A 17,994-nucleotide genomic window follows, 5' to 3' on the forward strand; every position below is an offset into this window, starting at 1 on the left:
CCCGTCGGGATAGGCGGGATGTATCACCGGCGGGTCACCGACCGCGGGGCCTCGGGAAAGGGATGGAGCTTATTGTCCCAAACAGGAGCCCCCGAGCCGTGCCTTTGGCACCCACAGCCGCCACAGCCGCGGTTCGGGTGCGAACCGAAATGCCCCCGAGTCCTCGTGTCAGCAGAAAGCGCCACGGAGATAAACAGAAGGTTCCTGGAGCGTGGCGTTGCCGGGCTCCTGCTCTGGTCAGTCACTCCTGAGGGGCTCCTCGTTGCGGTGGGAAGAACAGCGGCGCTTCCACATTAGGCTCTACCTGGCAGTCTGCAGCCGGATCAAATTGCTCTGTGCGGTTTTGTACGTGATGTATCAGCAGACAAACAAGCTTTTAAGATTGGATTTTTTTTCTTCACAATCCATTTTCATTTGAGCTGACACTGATCAGCCTCAGAATAAGCTCCTAGTGCTTGGTCTATCCCCTCCTGTGTTTCGTTTTCTTTGGAAATTGTAAACCAGGTTGAGTGCTGTTCAATGTTCATCTCAGCAGCAGTGAAGAATAAATTTTCTATATCCAAACAACTCTGCTTTTTCCTCAGATGATTCAAGTTTCACTACTGTGAGAGTGTTACTTGAAACTGTATTTCTGGGCATGATGGAGAAAATGGCATCTGTGTCAAAGCACAGGAAGAACATTTCACTGCACATATTCAAGCAGGAGTAAACTCACATCCAATCCCAGACTGAAATCCAGGTGCAAATCTGTCCCTGCCTACGTAGAGTGGTAAAATATAATAGGCCTGTGAGTATGAAGGTCAGCTTCCTCAGAAATGTTTTATTTGTATCAGTAGGTGAGAAAAACCTGTGCATTTTAATACACGTGTCCCTTTTCCATGTTAAGTAAAGGTGACCCATCCACCTTAGTCAAAATCAGTGATTTTGTCTCAGTTGATGTTACAGCTGCCATGTCATGCATACAAGCCTGTTGGTATCCCTATATACCAGTCCCTCGTGGACACTGGATTGTGGTGACTGTAGAGTGAAAATTTGAGGCACCTCATGGCACTGTCTCAACTTCACTTGAACAACCAAGTTCGTCTTTCTTCTATGCTGGTATTGATATCAAATCAACAATATACTAAGTTCACTCAATAAACTTCAGATAAGCCACAACTATATTAACCTCTCACTTTCAGGGGCTTTGAAAAACAGAAGAGCAGCACTTCTTTTATGTTTAACTAGATTAAATCCATACGCTTGCTTTCAGTTCAAGGAACTTAATCATAACCTCTATGAAATGCCAAGAGAACAACCTAAGAGAATGACACCAGTTTTCTCCATACAGCAGGCTCAGCAAGATTAATAGGCTAATGAGGCTAGATAGCTGTATAAATAGTCGAATGTCTTGATATGTGCACTTATATCAATGTTAATAATGAAGATAAATCTTCGTATTTCTGAACTTCTTTGTCAGACTGCTGGATGTATAAAAATTGCATTGAATTATAATGCAACACATAAATATGAAAATAAATACGAAGACAAAACTGGTGGAAGGAGAAGTCATAACCCTACACTAGATGTAAAAACTGATAAGTAACCTAATAAATGTGCAGCAAACTTTAACAGCTGACAATATGCTACTAAACTTAGGTCAAGCTGAAGTTTTCCTTTGGTTTTTGAAGTGGTATAGTGTGCTTGTAAGCATAAGCCAAGTTTTTATTAGCGAATTCTTTATAAAATTCAGCTGGAGCAAGATGACAGAGTACCTATTACATGTAATTGCTGCTTGTTGGAAGCAGTGTGACTAATGTTTGGAGGTGTTGCTGCTGCTATCTCATACCCATTTGTCACCAGGAGAAGTTACAGGGTGTTTGAAATCCAGGAGCCCTCTCTGTGTGCAGCAGCAGGACTGCTGCACACAGGCAGCCTGGAGGGCATGCCAGAGGACAGAGGACTGGGTGTTGTCCCTGTCACTTGTTTTGTCACCAATCACTCAGATGCCTTGAAGTGCTTCACCATACCTGTGGTGTGCACACATTCCAAAATATTAAAATTAAATTTCAGGGCGTCTTCTGTACCACTTCTTTTTACTTTAATTAAACCTCTACCCACTGGTGCATATACTACAGGCAGACACTTCTGAGACCCAGATAAGATGAGAAACACCAAAACTGCTTCGGAGTAGAGTGTCTTTGAAAAATAGGGGTAAATACAAGCAGTATACCTTGTGTAAAATACAGGTTAGATTCACAGATTTCTGTTAACTTAGTTTAACAGTGTTCGTTCACTCTGTGAAAAGAGTGGAACCTATATGCTTAAAATGAAACTATACAATTCTGAGAAACACTGTCCAAACAGTGCCCCCTCAAAAGAAACTACTACAGAGAAATACAGTAGTGTCTCATGTCACAGCTCCAGTGCCTTTCAGCCACTGCAGGGAGATGTGTGAACTGGCAGAGCCTCTGTGGGGATCCGTCCTTGGCAGAGTGATGGCATCACAGTGCAGAGTCCCCCGACACAGAGACCAGGGAGTTTATCTGTTTTAGCAGAAGCCTTTAAACTGATTATGGAAACGATATCATTGTGCTTTTGTCTATAATTTTACATGCACTTAGGGAAATCCATGAAGATTTCTAGACATGAAAACCTAAACCAGGCAAAACTGTAAAAATGCCAGGCACAAGGCAGTCCAATATCCAACATACATTAAGGATAAGCTTCCCAGATTATTAGCCTACTTATTGCAAATGTGTTGTCATTTTCTAGAATAATTATGAAATGCTGATATAAATGGTTATTAATCAAAACATTATTTAAATACCTCTCTTGTTTCAGTAACTAAGGAAGCTAAACAAGTTAGTGTGTATGCTCACCTAAACCCAGTCTAATTTCAGACATCTATAAAATAAAAAGCTGAGTGTAAGTGCTGTACAGAGGCTGAGTTACAGTGTTTTGTCTTTATGCTCAGCTGCCTACCAAAGTGATGCTCTGTAACCTTACTCAGGTCTTCAAATAGAAAAACAGTTTTCAGAGATGTTATTTAATCTCTTTATAGTTCCAAGAGTTTGCTCTCCATGTGCCTACTTCCTTGGTTTGGCATCTGCTCAGTTCCCAAGTGAAGCATGGAAATAATTGTGCCAAGTGTAAATTGAAAACATTTGATAACACTTAGACATCCTTATGCTGGTTTTTGTCTGCAAAATTAGCTAAATGTAACTTTTAACGCTATTCATATTTTCTTGCAACTCATTAAAAGTCAGTTAGTTCACCTTTGGAAATGGAGGTGAAAACTAGCCTTGTGTGCACAGAAATGTACCAACAAAGGCGGTTTCATCATGCAAAAGTGTGATTTATTTTAGAAGAGCCTCATTTTCCATAGTCAAACTTTTCATAACAAATAATGACATATCCAAATCCTTCTGCAATTACCACTCAAACAATTGAACTAAATGAGGGAGTGGGACTAACTTGGCTCATAACTGGGAGCTGCTGACAGCGTGACAAGCCTTGCTGCAGGGGGGTAGAATTGCTTCCTCCTGCTGTTGTCCTTCACAAGGGACAGTATCCCCTCGCCTAAGGAATGGGAACCGGAACGTGCAGCCCAGCATCTTTTTATTAAAGAGGTGACAAATGTGGCATTTATCCTAAAAAGCCTTTTTTTTTCCTCAGAAACAGTGGATGTCACTTCACTGACTGCTGAGGGGTAGTGGGTTAGACATTTGGCAGAGGGGCAGAGCAGACAACTGAGGACAGTCATGTTTTTTATTATGCTGTTCATCTGCCAACACTTTATAGAATCCATAAAAACCACAAAAGGGAGTTTGCACTTCAGAGAGGATCTACAGTACTTATTTCTTGGTTAATGCTTTTTTCAAACAGCTACATATTACTGTTTTAACAGCTCGTCAGATTTTACAACTATTTTTCCACTTATGTTTAACATATGAAACACCCCAGCTCCTGTATTTCTTTTTTTTGAAGTGTAAAATCAATCACAGCAATAGAGCAAACTTGGAAGGTCTTGATATACACTTCAAATGATATCTTCTTGCAGTTGAAAAGATAATTTGCTTTGCTGTTGTCTTCATAGCATCCAAAAAAATTTAGACTATTTGAAAGGTCTTTTGGATTTTCAATACAGAAGGAACATAATGACTAAAACAAGTATGGAAGCAAGAGGATGTAAATTAAGCAAAACTATATTTCTTTGCACATGGAGGGAGGAGGAGGATAGAAGTCTTACCCATTTCCTTATTCAGTAACTATTAATTAAGGTATTAATTTTCTTCAAATGAAGCGGCTGGTTTGTGAGACTGGATTTTTTACAGATTAACAACCTCCTCACTGCAATTGAGATACCTGAATTCCCTGCTGTGCTGCACAGCTCTATAACAGATACTTATACAAGTAAATAATTTTTCATTTCCCTTAGAATCCGCTACCATTAGAGCCACCTTCACCTAAATACCTTCAGAGTCTGTCCACTCTCATATTCATTCTGTATATCCTGGCTGAATTTTAAAAATACAATACAGAGCTTAAACCTTGCAATGTAAATACCACTAGAACAGGGCTGCTGCTGACCCTGTCCTGGGTGAACAGGAGACTGTGGGAAAGGGCTCTTTCTGTGGGTTGTGCCTGGAAATCACCATCTTTTCCACTTCTTGATGCTCCAGCTGCAGGCAACTCCAACATCATGGATAGAAGAACCTGCAAGGTCATCCCTTTGCTTCAGCAGGCACAGGGATCAATATCTATTTGCTATAACAAGGAGTTACAAGCAGCTGCATTTCCAGGAACAACTACATTTAGCTGTACCTTCCTGGCAGAAAAAAAGCCCCAAAGCTAATCCTTTTCTTCATATTGGCTTGGAAATTCTATGGGAGTCTTCCAAAAGGAAACTCTGAGGACTTCTCAGATGATGGGGATCTGGTTTAGTTTGATTAAGGGTTTTTTGTCATTAAAATTTTGACATAGCCTCAGTTTATATATATTTAAGATACCTTCCCACCTAAAACCATTTTGTAGTTCTATGAAAGAAAAGCCATAGACTTATTCCTTAACAAGCACTTCTGGGAGGTATGCATACCCCTTGTTGTTACCAGAGTTCAAGTCAATGAACTGAAATCTTATGGATTACAGGTGGTTTTTGTTCCCCTATCCCTAGAGCTTATAGAATGACTAACAGATCATAGAATGGCCACAGAATGGTTTGGGTTGGACGGACCTTTAAGATCATCTAGTTCCAAGGCCCCCTGGACACCCTTCCACTAGACCAGGTACCACTAGACTCAGAGCCCCATCCAACCCAGCCTTCCTTCAGAGTACATTTAGTTCTAGGAAATTCAGGTCTTCAGATCTACTGGAAAATCTACAATAAAGAGTTTTCAGTCTATTCACAAATTTTATTCTACAGCAGAGGCAACAGCCTTGCTGATTTCTGGAAACAGTTCAAGACAAACTGTTGCAAGTAAAAACGCATTTGCCATGTTGTCCTTGGATTTCTCAGATGCATCAATGTACCTAGAAGGTAATTGTACCTGAAGTTTCTAGACCATAGGATTAGGAAGGATCTCACAGTGATCTCAACCCTAGATTCCCTACTGCAGGCAAGGTTGAAGTGGAAGATACTGTACTTCTCATTAGACATATTTACATTAGATAAAGTCACCCAAAAACTTCAAATATATGTGCTGGATGGCAGTTAGGGGCTTTAGGATCCACTCAGGATGGAACAAATAACATCTAACACAACATTATCAGCCTCAGATCATGGTCTTGAAATGGGAGATAACCTGGCTCCTCCCAGCCTGTTTACATGAAAATCCAGTTGTACCCTACCTTGTTACTTGTACAGTCTTGCCCTGGCTTAGAGGCAGGAATGCTGAGCCTACATGATGGATAGCCCCATTTCCAGTAAATGTGCAGGACACATTTGTCATCTTATCACAGACTCTGGCCCAGAGGCTGCTCCCAGTGAGCTCCCTCTGATGCTTGGAAGTTAGTGAGGAGGGAGAGAGAAAAGCAGATGGAAAAAATGCTTCACATGTAAAATGGATCTTAATTACTGAAGAAGAGGACACTGAAAAATGCTTGTTTGATATGCCTACATACACCACATTGAGATAAAAGTTGCGATAAAAACGCCAGCCAGCCTTCTGAAATGTATAACTGAAGTGTGCAGCAAGTGTAAAAGAAGTGACTTACCCTGGTGCCCTCTCTCTGGATCTTATTATTACATATACTTTGGTGTCTAGCAAAATGAGGATTTGTTCCATGAATATGAATTTAGATAGGTGCTTGATGTAGCACTATAAGAGTACCTTTAATGAGTTATGAGGAAGTCCTTAGAGCACACCATATGTTCCAGAAGTGGTGAGGAGAGGAGCCCTGAACTCCAAAACACAAAGCATTCAGTTTAGTGGCAAACACTGCTCCCTTCCAAAATACTTACCCTGTGATCCAGGGACTGTGGACAGGCCCAAAAGAGGAGCTGCCTCTCTAGGAGCCAAACCCCTCCGTGAGGGCAGGATGAGCTCAGTCTGTAGACTATGTGGAAGATCTACGAGAGACTTTTGGCTCATGTAGCCATTTTGAATTATCACTCAGAGAAGGCTGGCAGGTACCCGAGGTCCAAAAGAGGCCTGATATCTTTCCTTATTTTAATTACAAGACTAGACATCCCCTTTCTTATAAATCAAGGAGTCTGAGACCATCTTCCCTATTGTGGAATAGCTGCCTGAGTGAGGATTCAGTTTTTCTAAACAGAACATGCGACAGGCAGAAGTGGCAGAGAAGTAAATTCACAGCGGCTTTGACCACCATACTGTGTCCAGCTATAAAGAACTAATTATCTGCAGAAATACTTTGCAGGATCTGAAAACTTATTTCCAAAAAGAGTGAATTTAGGTGAAAAAAAGCCACTTCAGTAGTGTTCTTCCCAGCATCACTAAATTTGTATTGATTTGCTGTCTGAGGACACAAAAGGGGAAAGAGCTGCTCAGCAAACACTTTTCAGAGCTGTTAGGTGTCTCCCTAGTCATAAAGTATAATAAGGTTGATTTACATTATAAAAAGAATTACTTGCATTGTGTCCTTCTTATCAGTGATTTACATGTCAGCAGGCAGATAAAGATGCATTCATTATATGGCAATGGTATCATAAAGCTCCCCTATTCAGGTATCACTTTGAGGTCTCAAAATCTATGTGACAACAGATGGCTTTCTGAACTTAACCATTCTTCATCTCTCCCACCCAGTCCAGGACATTTCAAGAGTCAGTTTATCCTTATTAAATCCCACCACCAATTTTTCTCCTACCCTAAGGAGAAATCTTTCCCTGGGCCTGATCAGGCAAATCCAAGAGGCTGGTATTCAATTGCACATTTCGCAGAAACTCAAACCCTCCAATTTGTTAAAGGAGAGTTTCCTCGTGCTGCATTCCTGTTACCCAACCACACCTTTCTGCCCTTCTGAGGAGCTTACAAAACTGGGAACCTGCTCAACAAGTTCACTTCAACCTTTTATTACCCACAGGCAAAGGCAGTTTCCTCCTTGTACTTGCTACAGTTCAGCTCTTCCTGCCTCTCTTCTCCAGGGCTACTGTGCTCCTTGTTCTTCCCAACCCTGCCACACTCACTTCTTACTGCACACCAAGCAGAGACTATGACATTTTACGGGCATGTTTTGGATCACTTTCTCTATCCAGGCAACTTGCTTCACTTTTGAAGTTCTCACAAATTACTTCCCACAGATCTCATAACCTGAGCTATGAGTCATTTTTTTAATTAACTTTATAAGAATCAACATACAAGTGCTTTTTCAGAAAAGCTTGATGGTATGGGTTGTTCACATTAATGGGAAATGCAACCCTAGATTCCCTACTGCAGTTTATAAGGATGCCTATTTTAGCTTTTAATTATCTCAAGTGAAACAGATCAGAAGCTACATTAGCGTTTTTCAAAAAATTGCCAGCCTTTCACTGGTGGGTTCAACTGTGTCCAGATACCAGAGTAACACGTGGAATTAAGACTGTATCAGGCCCAATCCTTCACTTGCAGCAGAATAATGGTGTTCGGTGCATTCAGGGGTGAAATCCTAAAATGAGAAGTGAATTGGGCAGTGTTGATAAATTGTGTAAGCAATATTGCAAAGTTAATATTCACCATAAAGCATATCCATATTGGAGATACAGCAAATAAAACAACAGCTAAAGCAAATGGACACCAGAGGCCTGGCATGTTTCCTCAAAAGATTTGTGTCTTTGTCCTGCCAGCTTCTCTAGGCTCATTTGAACAATGAATATACTGTTTAATGTGAAAACAGCAAGAAAGAAAATACAAATTTGAACAAACATAGCAAATATTTGGAAAAACCTCTGATTATTAACCTGACTTTTTTTGTCCTTTTAACATTAGGCCAGAGATGTAGCAAGTAGATTATATACTGGGATGGAACCACACACCAGGCATCTTCTGGTGAAGAGTGAGCAGAGTCAAGTACACAGAAAAGCTCCTCACAGTCTTTGATACTCCATGTTTGAACAATGGGATCCTCTTTGATCCAAGTCGAGCTCTTCCTTCGACTTGACAGTCAAGCTCTCCATGGGATTTTGGCACTACCTGCCCAAAAGATCAATTTCCTTACCTGCCTGTGATCTTTTACATGAAGGACTGTAACTCTGCAGATCAAAGTGGGAACTGTAGATGTGAAAGACAACTTCCAGCTCACTAGCTGAAATCCATGGAGCTCAGCCATGCTGCCAAAGACAGAGCTAGCCACTCTCCTTATGAGTGCCCCAGAACTGCAAACACTGACACGCACACTAAACCCTGCAGATGAATGACTGCATTGAGCTCCCTATGGCTGTTTACACGCACAAGGTAAGTAACTTCACGGGATTTAAGCTGAAACGCAAAACTAATTTCTTACCTTGGCCTCACTACAGTAAGTTTTTCATGCAGACACAGTGTAATTTCAGGGGCAACACTCAAGTCGTTAAAGAATCAACTGTTACAGCAACAGTGATCAAATAGGTCAAACCAGAAAATGTTTTCAACTACGTCTCTTCAAGGAAAGACCATTTACCCCAGCAGTTCAGACTGTGAGATTTGAGCACACAGGCAAACAACATTTTGTTTACTCACTGTTTAAGACTGCAATACTAAGCTTTTGCCATGTAGTCTTAGAAGTGATGAAATGAAGCATTTGGTACAGATCTCAAGGACACCACAGCATTGAAGCCAAGAAAACAGTATTTTCTGCCTCCGTTCAGCCCAACGCTTGACAAACCTGTGTTTTAATAAGTGCATGCACTGAAATGGTTAGAAAAAGTCACATCAGAGAGAGCCTGCCTATTACTGGATGCTACTAAGCCTATTATAACCACTTTGCAGACTTTCTGTCTCAACAGGCTCAAAATACACTGAGGGTTCCAGGAGGGCAGTCAGTGTGTTGCACTGGCTTGTCCCAGCTATGCCCTGTCCTAGTTTCATGCGTTCCATGCATTCAGCTTTGCGTTTTAGCCCACACAGGATAACCTTTCCTAGAAGCTGTTTCAACTCCTCAGAGTTGAAGAGCATTTTAAGATTACAAGAAAGGCCCTTCTTTGGCAAAGCGCTGCAGTACTGCAACTTGTTCATTCATACTGTGGAGATGTTACTCCTCCCTGAAGCCTTGGAAAAATTCACAAAGCAGTTGGGTGCAATTGTATCTGCTTGAGTATTTGCTCAGTTACATTGTCCAAAATCCTTAACGCCTTGTTCCTCCTCAAGCTCCCCTTGTGATATCCATTACTAGTCTTTCCCTAGTCCAACCCTGGCTCGCTGGGTTCTGTCTCTGGCTGTACCGTGCCAGGGTTATGCTGCAGGTAAGAGCTTCCTAGGTGGGTGCTTCCCAACAGTGTGATCTACAGCTACAGCAACTACTCTGGGAGCAGCGTGGGGTGATCGCACTGCCCAGTCACTGTGTCACACTTGATCTCATTCTTTCTTTTAGAGATGTCTCCAAAGAAACCCAACCCAATAATTTCAATGCACAAACCCCCCAGAGATAATTTTTTGAGTTTTTAATTTTTCTGCCCAGTTCCCAGTTAGAAACTTCTTTAAGGCAATTTACATCTAAACACAGCAGGTTCTCCTAACAGATAAGAAATAAAAATGCTGACATAAGGCTCTAATTACTTACCAAAATAGAACTCCACCTGCCAAATCAATGCAAAACCTAAAATATGCTGTGTAATAGAGATAAGCAATGATATTAGTAGAGGTCAGCTTTATTCTTAGACTTGAGAATCCACATTTCTAAAACACGGAGAACTCATCCTTCTTTTGATGTGATAATTTACGGCATTATTTGTTCAATAGTAATACATTTAGAAAAAACAAGAAAATGGAATATTAGAAAAATACTGAAGGAACAAACAAGCTAATGCAGTGGTTATGAATAAGAACAGCTGGGTTGAGTAGCATTAATTTGCTACAGTGATCAAGTCAATTGTATGCCTGAAAAGCTGCACTTCAGAGATTAAAGTTGAAGACTGCTTTCAGAAAAATTAACATGGAAACCTGGAGCTAAACAGGACTGATTTCAATATATGTACGAAATTACTTGATCTAGATCTGTATTCAGTGATAATTTGCAAAGGATGCTCTAAACTCCTTTTGATTCCATTTCAAATAAACCACAAAGAAAGGTCTTGGTTGTTTTTTTTTTTGATGGAGTTGTTAAGATTGGATAATATTTCCAAGTTATGACGTGAAATTCCCCAGCATACAGCACCCAGCCCTGCAGTTACCTCCGTACTGCCCACAAGAGTGGACACAGAAAGTAATGACATTGAGCAAGTTTCACCTTGCACTTAAAATTGTCAGCTTATCTGAAATACAACAGGTGAAAATATAAAACTCAGAAGAATGTAAGCAGGCAACAGTGAGTTGTAAAACAGCTCTGTCAAAGGGCACAGAAGTTCATACAGGACAATTGCTGCTAAAGCAAAGAAAGGCTGCAAAATTTCTGTGACAAACTCAGTCTGGAATATGATCCAAATCCATGCAAATCTAAGGGAAAAAAAGATGAACCCGCATGTTCTTTAATTAAACATTGCCAGATGGCCTGTATATAGTGCACAGATTTGGGTCAGCCTTTGCTCTAAGTGAAATTCATATGTGAAAAGCAGAAAATCTACTACCTGCACAGTTGTGTATTTGCATGGTAGAAAAATATGGAAATGATCCTTGAAAAGCACAGCCAAAACATATTTGGAAATTTTCTTATTTAAGTTTTTTTTTCCCCAAAAGTTACAACAATTTGGACTGTCCAGGGGTGATGACAGCCCGCCTTGCATTACAAAACTGCAGCTCTGTAAGAGTGAAAGTCTAAGCTAATCATCTGCAACACGAGGGAAGGGAAACAAAGTTCAGGCCAACTTTATTCTGCCAACTGCTGGATAGTCCAGATTTCTGAACTGTTTACAAATCAGGAATATATAGGTTGATATAGGTTATCCCAGATGGCATATTATATTGAAATATTTATTTTTAAACGAATAATTGCAAAACTACATCCATGGGAAGCATTTTTAGCACACACAGTTCTTTGAAAGTGCTCCCCAGTTCGACAGTCTGTCACGTGTACCAAGCACATGGTGATTAATCCACAGTCAGAGACAGTAATTGCAAGTTATGCACCTTTTGGAAGTTACTACAGGGCTGCTATCTGGGCAGCTGATGCTCTCTTTTAGCAGAGAGGCCCTAAAGGTACAAGTAGTAAATTAGACATAATGTTTCCATGGCTAAAGTCCAGATTAATAGTTTCACTACCTAAAATGAACATTTTTCCTCTAAACACCCTTCTCTGCTTCTCTGGCATTATTGCTGGCCAGAACTTTTAAAGCAGTTACTAAACTGTATTTTGTTCAAGTACAAGATCTACAAGCAAAGCCAGACCGCCACACTTCACTCTGTTTCACTTTGCTTCCGAACACAGTTTTCTTTCCTAAGAGTAAAAACACCCATAATGAGATTTTTACTTTCTTTAATTTAAAGATTGTATTACAGAAAAGTTTAATAAAGGAATCCTTATAAGGATTAACTCTTGACGTAATATATTGCCAAGATACAGTGTAGCTGCAAGGGCTCCAGGTGAACCTTCATATAAGTTGCTTTCTTACATACACAGTCGTTGAACAACAAAAATGGTATTCCCCATCTGTAAGAGAAGACAGTGGTATTGAAACAGTCCTTTTACCAGTATGTTCTGGTTTTCCCAAATTAGAAACACGCCATATTAAACCTGTAAAATCCTACTATACAGAAAGGTGACAGAGATGAATTTTCTACAGATTGCAACTGATGAAACACTAAAATGAAAACTAAGGAGTGTTGATTATGCAAATGGTTTCTCTTTTACTCTCAGGTCAAATATACTAAGAAACGTACAAATATTTTTGATAATCTAGTTCCAGATGAACTCAAAACACTGAAGTAACATATACAGGCTAAGAGAATTCAATACTGTTCCAAGGCACTTACTGAATCTCCATGACTAGATGAAAACCAGAACAAATTAGGTCTGACAATTAAACAGTATATAATATAAAAATAACCTTTTGCTTACAATTTACAAAATGTATACAATCTTTATCTCTGCTAACCTGCAATTTCTGGCTGTGTGTGTCCAGCAATTTTTGTAAAAAAACCCAGAAACTATTTTCTAAAACTTCAGGGCAAATAATTTACAAATAAGGTACACAAAAATTTAGATCATGCAGAGATTTCTTACATCTTCTGTTAATATTTTATGATTGCAACTTTATCAAATTATATACTTACTTGCCCTGTACATATACAAAATAATGCATACATGGTACTCAAACGTTAGCAAAAAGTAGTCCATAAACACAATCTGTCAAAAGTATTACTATATTAACATATGTCTACAAGCAGCGTGTAACAGGGTTAAAAGACATTAAGGCAATAATACTTGAAGTTACAAAATAAATCGTATTAATACTTTCTCCTAAGTGTAGTAAGGCAGGTAGATGGCCCCAGCAAAAAGTTAAGTTGTAATACTGGAATCCACTGTTGTGAACCATGTGTCAGGTTTTGCGTGGGATGTACTGCGAAGAGTGTACCATGGATAGTTAGATCTACACTGCTCTGTGTTAGTTGCCCCCCAGAAAAGTGGAATACTATTTTTCTAGTTCTCAGTGGCACTTGAGTTTTCCAGTAGAACTTAATGATAGTATGTCCATTGGTTCTTGGATCATGTCCATTCTGAGGGTGGCTTCTCTTGGTCCTCTGGGCTTTGCACAGCGGTTTACCAAAACCTAAGGAAAGAAACGTATTTAATATTCTGTCCACTCAGACAACACAGGCTCACAAACGCTGCCAGCAGTCAGAAGGATCACTACGACTTGCTTCCAGCTCTTACAGAACAGGTTTATTCTCAGGGCTAGAAAACACTTTGTAGTATGAGGAGTCTAAAGGCACTATGGCCACAGGAAAATAGAAATACGAGGAATTTGTATATCATTATAGTTCACTATTTAAACCTCACTGGAAAGTATTTATCAGTAAATACAGTATTATAGCCCTTGTTATCTTTCTTTTCTCCTTCTATGCATACCAAAGCAGTTATCAGGTATTATTTCCAGAAGTTTTCAGTGCCTAGAGACATTATATCCCATTTGACATATTCTATATTTTACACACTCTGAAAAAAATGAAGTGAGGAATTACTCAGTCGTTGATTCTGGGGAAAATTCCTTCAGCAATGCTGAAGAGACAAGGCAGGCTTATTGTCTGCATCTCACGTGAGCTGGAGGGGAGACGGTAGTAGCATTAATCCTCTGTTTAATTCATCTAGTGATTATGTTTTGAATGAATTGTAATTACCAATATCTGTTACTTCTGCCAGGAAATTCTGAAATTTGACCTCTTGTATCAGTGGAACCAGAAAAGAAATCTGAGGTAAAATGTCAGTTGGTGTTTTGTTGCTTCTTTCAGGATGATCTGGAAAACACACAGACCACAATCATTTAGTCACCACTGTGGCAATGCCACTTGTAATTGCAGTCCAGAAAACAACCGGCATCAAATATTATTTACAAAAATAAAGCTTTAAAAGCCAATTTCTCATTTCTTAAAAATGATACTTCAAAACTGTTTATGAAGCAAATGTTCAATGACAGTGACACATTCCTGCTCGCCAAATCTGGATTACTGTTTGTCTTACAGTTTGCATGGATATTTGAAATCCCACATAGCATCTATTTATAGCAAAAACCCACAAGATGCCATTTAATGCATCAACATAAATGCATCTGTTCATGTTCTTTCTAAGCTAAAGGTGCTTAGACATGATAGTAAGTATGTGTTGCATTACTTGTATAACCACTCTAGTAGCAAATCTGTAATATTCCTAAACTAATTTATTTTAAAATAAACTGCCAGGTATTTAACAGGCAGCTCCAAGTGGACAGTACAAGCCCATTCAAGCAGATGCAGAAGAAACATGCAGACAGTCAGGTACAGCTGAAGCAGGTTGCTGCAAAGTTAAACGTCAGCTGGTAGACCACACTTCCTATCGAAGCCTTTTCAGAAGAACAAAACTAAAGACCTGGATAAATACGCAACATACATATAAATTACAGTTTAAAAATAGAAGGCCTTTTCAGAAAAGCCAATGTTTTGACAATCTACTTAGATATATTCAGAGTAAAAGCAAATTTTTGTTCAGTAGGAAAAACATTATTTTGGAAAAAAAAAATTAGAAAAGCTTTTCCACTACTTACCAGGTAGTAGAGGTGAAGTTGTTTTCAAACTCTGTTAATGAGAGATATATAAAATAATTATATAAACCACTTGCAAAACACTAAAGAAAATAAAAAATTAAGATTATGAAAACATCTCCAAAAACGTACAACATTTGTGGAAATACCTATTTTCCTTCACATTTTTGGCTTGCTTCAACGCTGACAAAAATGCTACAGTAGTTAATAAGAAAATTTACTATTAGAACCTTACTTAGCATTTAATAAAAATTTGAAAATATGACACTGCAAATCATTTGCAAAATTAGGTAGGTTAGTTCTCATACTATGTTTATAGCCCCTGAAAACTCACATCTATGTTTTTGTTGTTTTGAAGTGAGGTATTGGGGTTGCATTAAAAAAAGGCACATGAAGTGAGGTATTGGGGTTGCATTAAAAAAAGGCACAAATGTAAAAAGATTTACATGCTTTGAAGTTTTGCCAGCTCTTCATGCTGGATGACTTCAAGCTAGATGACTGAAAAGTGAAATCTGATGGGTAAAAAATGGTTTGTTTAAAATAGATATGGACATTAGGGAAAACCTTTATCAGGCAGTGAAACGGGTGATATCAAGCGTCTGTCTCTGGAGGTTTTTAAGACCTAACTGGATAAAGCCCTGGTCAGCCTGGGCTTAGGCCCTCCTTCATGCAGCAGGTTAGACAAGAGACTGCAGATCTCTTTCAGTTTGAATTGACCTAAGATTGATTAAGGGCAGACAGAAAGCTCTATAAAAGCAGCACATTTACACTCTGAAGGCCATAATTTAAGGTATATTAAGGATGACTTCTCTTAAAAGTATTGCTGAACTTAGAAAACCAGATAATTTCCTTGGAAAGAAACACACTCCTAACACATCAGTTCAGCAGCTCGGGTGGAGGAAAAACTGGCCAGTTGTATACGACCAAGAGCTGCACCTTCTCACAAGTGTGTATTTTGCCTTTTGTTGTGTCTCCCCACCGAACTAGAAATGACTGATTAGTATAGACTTGTCTCCTACACTTACTGTGGAGGCTGCTTGCTCAGGGAGATGCTGATCACGCAATATGCTCCACTCCGACTGCGCAATCACAACTGGCTTCAGCAAGGGTGTGCCTAGGAAAAATTAAATCAAACTCAACATACTTGAGCTCTGCCCATGATCAGGCATTAGTACACAGCATTAGAAATGTGCTCTAAAGCAACTTTTTTTAGATTAAATGCTTGTAAAAACATGAAAATCTCTTTATGTGAAAGCGTTCAAGATAAGGCAAAATGCCACAATGTAATTCAAAATACACAACTGCAGTGCTTTGCAGCGTGGATGTTCCCTGCCTTCCTTTGAGGGTTTCCTAACCAACAGGGGAATTGGCTTCTTCTCAAGGATGTTTCAGAAATTTTGTTACGTCAGCTGTGCCGTAACAGCATGTGTTTTTCAGATCTCCTAAGTTAACATGCAAGTCAGGACAGCCATACCTGTCCTTTACAGACATCATGCAAAAACACAAACAAAATAGAAGTGTTTTTAGCTATTCCAGTCCCAGAAAGATTTATTTTTTTTTTAAAGGAAATAGCTTGTTTCTTGGGTTGTCACAGAAATGGAGCAAGTCCATAATATTCAGAGGATGACTTTGACTCTGAACTACCTATGCTTATGATGTTCAAGGGACACATTTACAAAACTTCAATGTTTTTATGCTGAAAGTATCTAGATTAACTACTTGGGCCAAAAATTTTTGAGTTTCACAAAGTGACACTGAGCAAAAGCCTCAGTAAATAACTGCATCATATTGGGCTTTCTGGAAGATACCAAGAATCAGCCTAACTTATCACTTAATTTCAATTAATCTGTCTTGTGTTCTGCCATTATTAGCTTGAAGAATGAACTATGACAATAGAAGCACATCATTTGTGTCAGCTTTTTCTTTCAGTTACCCTTTTGATACAGGCAAAGAGTGAACTGCATTTAACTTGGAACAAACTGGGCTTGTTCACTACCTGCAGTGCAGTATGATGCATCATCATCTTTCCTTTCCCCAAGAAAAGGGAATCAGATAAGCACTGTTCACGTGCATTCCCATTCCCTACCTGGGAGCAGTAGGAAACCAAAATAGCTGGGAAATTCCCTAACTGTACTGCATTTCCCCAGTGTATCTCATTTCCATACCCTTCAGAATGAAAACGAGGTCCATTAATATCGAAGTCTCCAATTACTTAGATATCATATAACAGCATGTTTAGTCAGAAGATGAAAAATAATTTCACTGTGTTCAAGAGCTTGTGAAAATTAAACCTCAAAATAAGCTACTATACATGCTAGATTTCATTCCATTTTATAATTGGCTCCAACAGATTAACCAAAAGCAGAGAGTATTTGTATTGTATTCAAATACAATGTTGAATGCTTTTCACATTTTATCTCCAGTTATCACAAACATCAAAAACTCACTCTGTTCACTTGCTAATACAAATGATTCTGGTGTTCTTTCTGGGAGCGGGGGAGAGGATTCTTCACTAGCATCAGCATCTAAATCAAATATGACATTTAAATAAGTTAAAAAACACACTTAGATTTTCCTCCCAAACTTCTAGAAGTTGATCTTTTGATACATGAGATAATCCTAAACTTGGTAGAAAAATTTATAGCAAAAGAACAGTTGCTCTAAATATTATAAAACATTTTGGTTACCAAACTAATGCCCTGGAGCAATTTCATGGTAACAACACTAAGTTCACATTAAGAGGGTAGGATCAGTTTGTGTGTTATGCAACAAAGAAAAGAAAAACACATTTCCAGACTAAATAATTTAGAGGAAAAAGACCTCAACAACTCTGATGAATACTTTTCCTTCATTATTTCAAGTCCCAGTTTTGCTTCGCAAGTCCATCTCAGGGCCCACCAGCTTTCACACCACTGATATAACCCAGTTAAACAGTCTAGTGCAAGGTTAATCAACCAGAAGGGTAAATAGGAGCCAGAGGAGATGGCTACTGCTGGTGTCAGTACCACATCCTGTCCCCAGTCTGTTCCCTCTCACCTCTCAGGAGTGTACTAACACAAGCTCTTCTGGCACCAAAAGCCCCACTCTGACCTGCTAGAAAATCTGAAGCAGTAATTAAAGGTTTAAAACAATTTAAAGTAGCTGCTGCCATAAGAAATCTCATCTGACAACTGTACTCTGCACAGGATTCAAAAATATGAAGACACATTTCAGCT

General features: G+C 39.2%; 1 protein-coding gene across 1 annotated transcript in view; it reads right to left on the bottom strand.

Moving 5' to 3' along the window:
• Positions 1–13,127: 13,127 nt before the first annotated feature.
• The window catches only part of PTPN12 (protein tyrosine phosphatase non-receptor type 12), a 67,542-nt gene continuing 62,675 nt past the window's right edge, over positions 13,128–17,994 (bottom strand). The window contains 9 exon segments of the mRNA XM_032688595.1: positions 13,128–13,272; positions 13,274–13,306; positions 13,308–13,315; positions 13,884–13,902; positions 13,904–13,950; positions 13,953–14,000; positions 14,783–14,813; positions 15,805–15,893; positions 17,227–17,304. Coding sequence (XP_032544486.1) covers positions 13,252–13,272; positions 13,274–13,306; positions 13,308–13,315; positions 13,884–13,902; positions 13,904–13,950; positions 13,953–14,000; positions 14,783–14,813; positions 15,805–15,893; positions 17,227–17,304 — 374 coding nt within the window. The 3' untranslated portion in view covers positions 13,128–13,251.

This window comes from Chiroxiphia lanceolata, chromosome 5 (assembly GCF_009829145.1).
Source record: "Chiroxiphia lanceolata isolate bChiLan1 chromosome 5, bChiLan1.pri, whole genome shotgun sequence".
NCBI classification, from domain to species: Eukaryota; Metazoa; Chordata; class Aves; order Passeriformes; family Pipridae; genus Chiroxiphia; species Chiroxiphia lanceolata.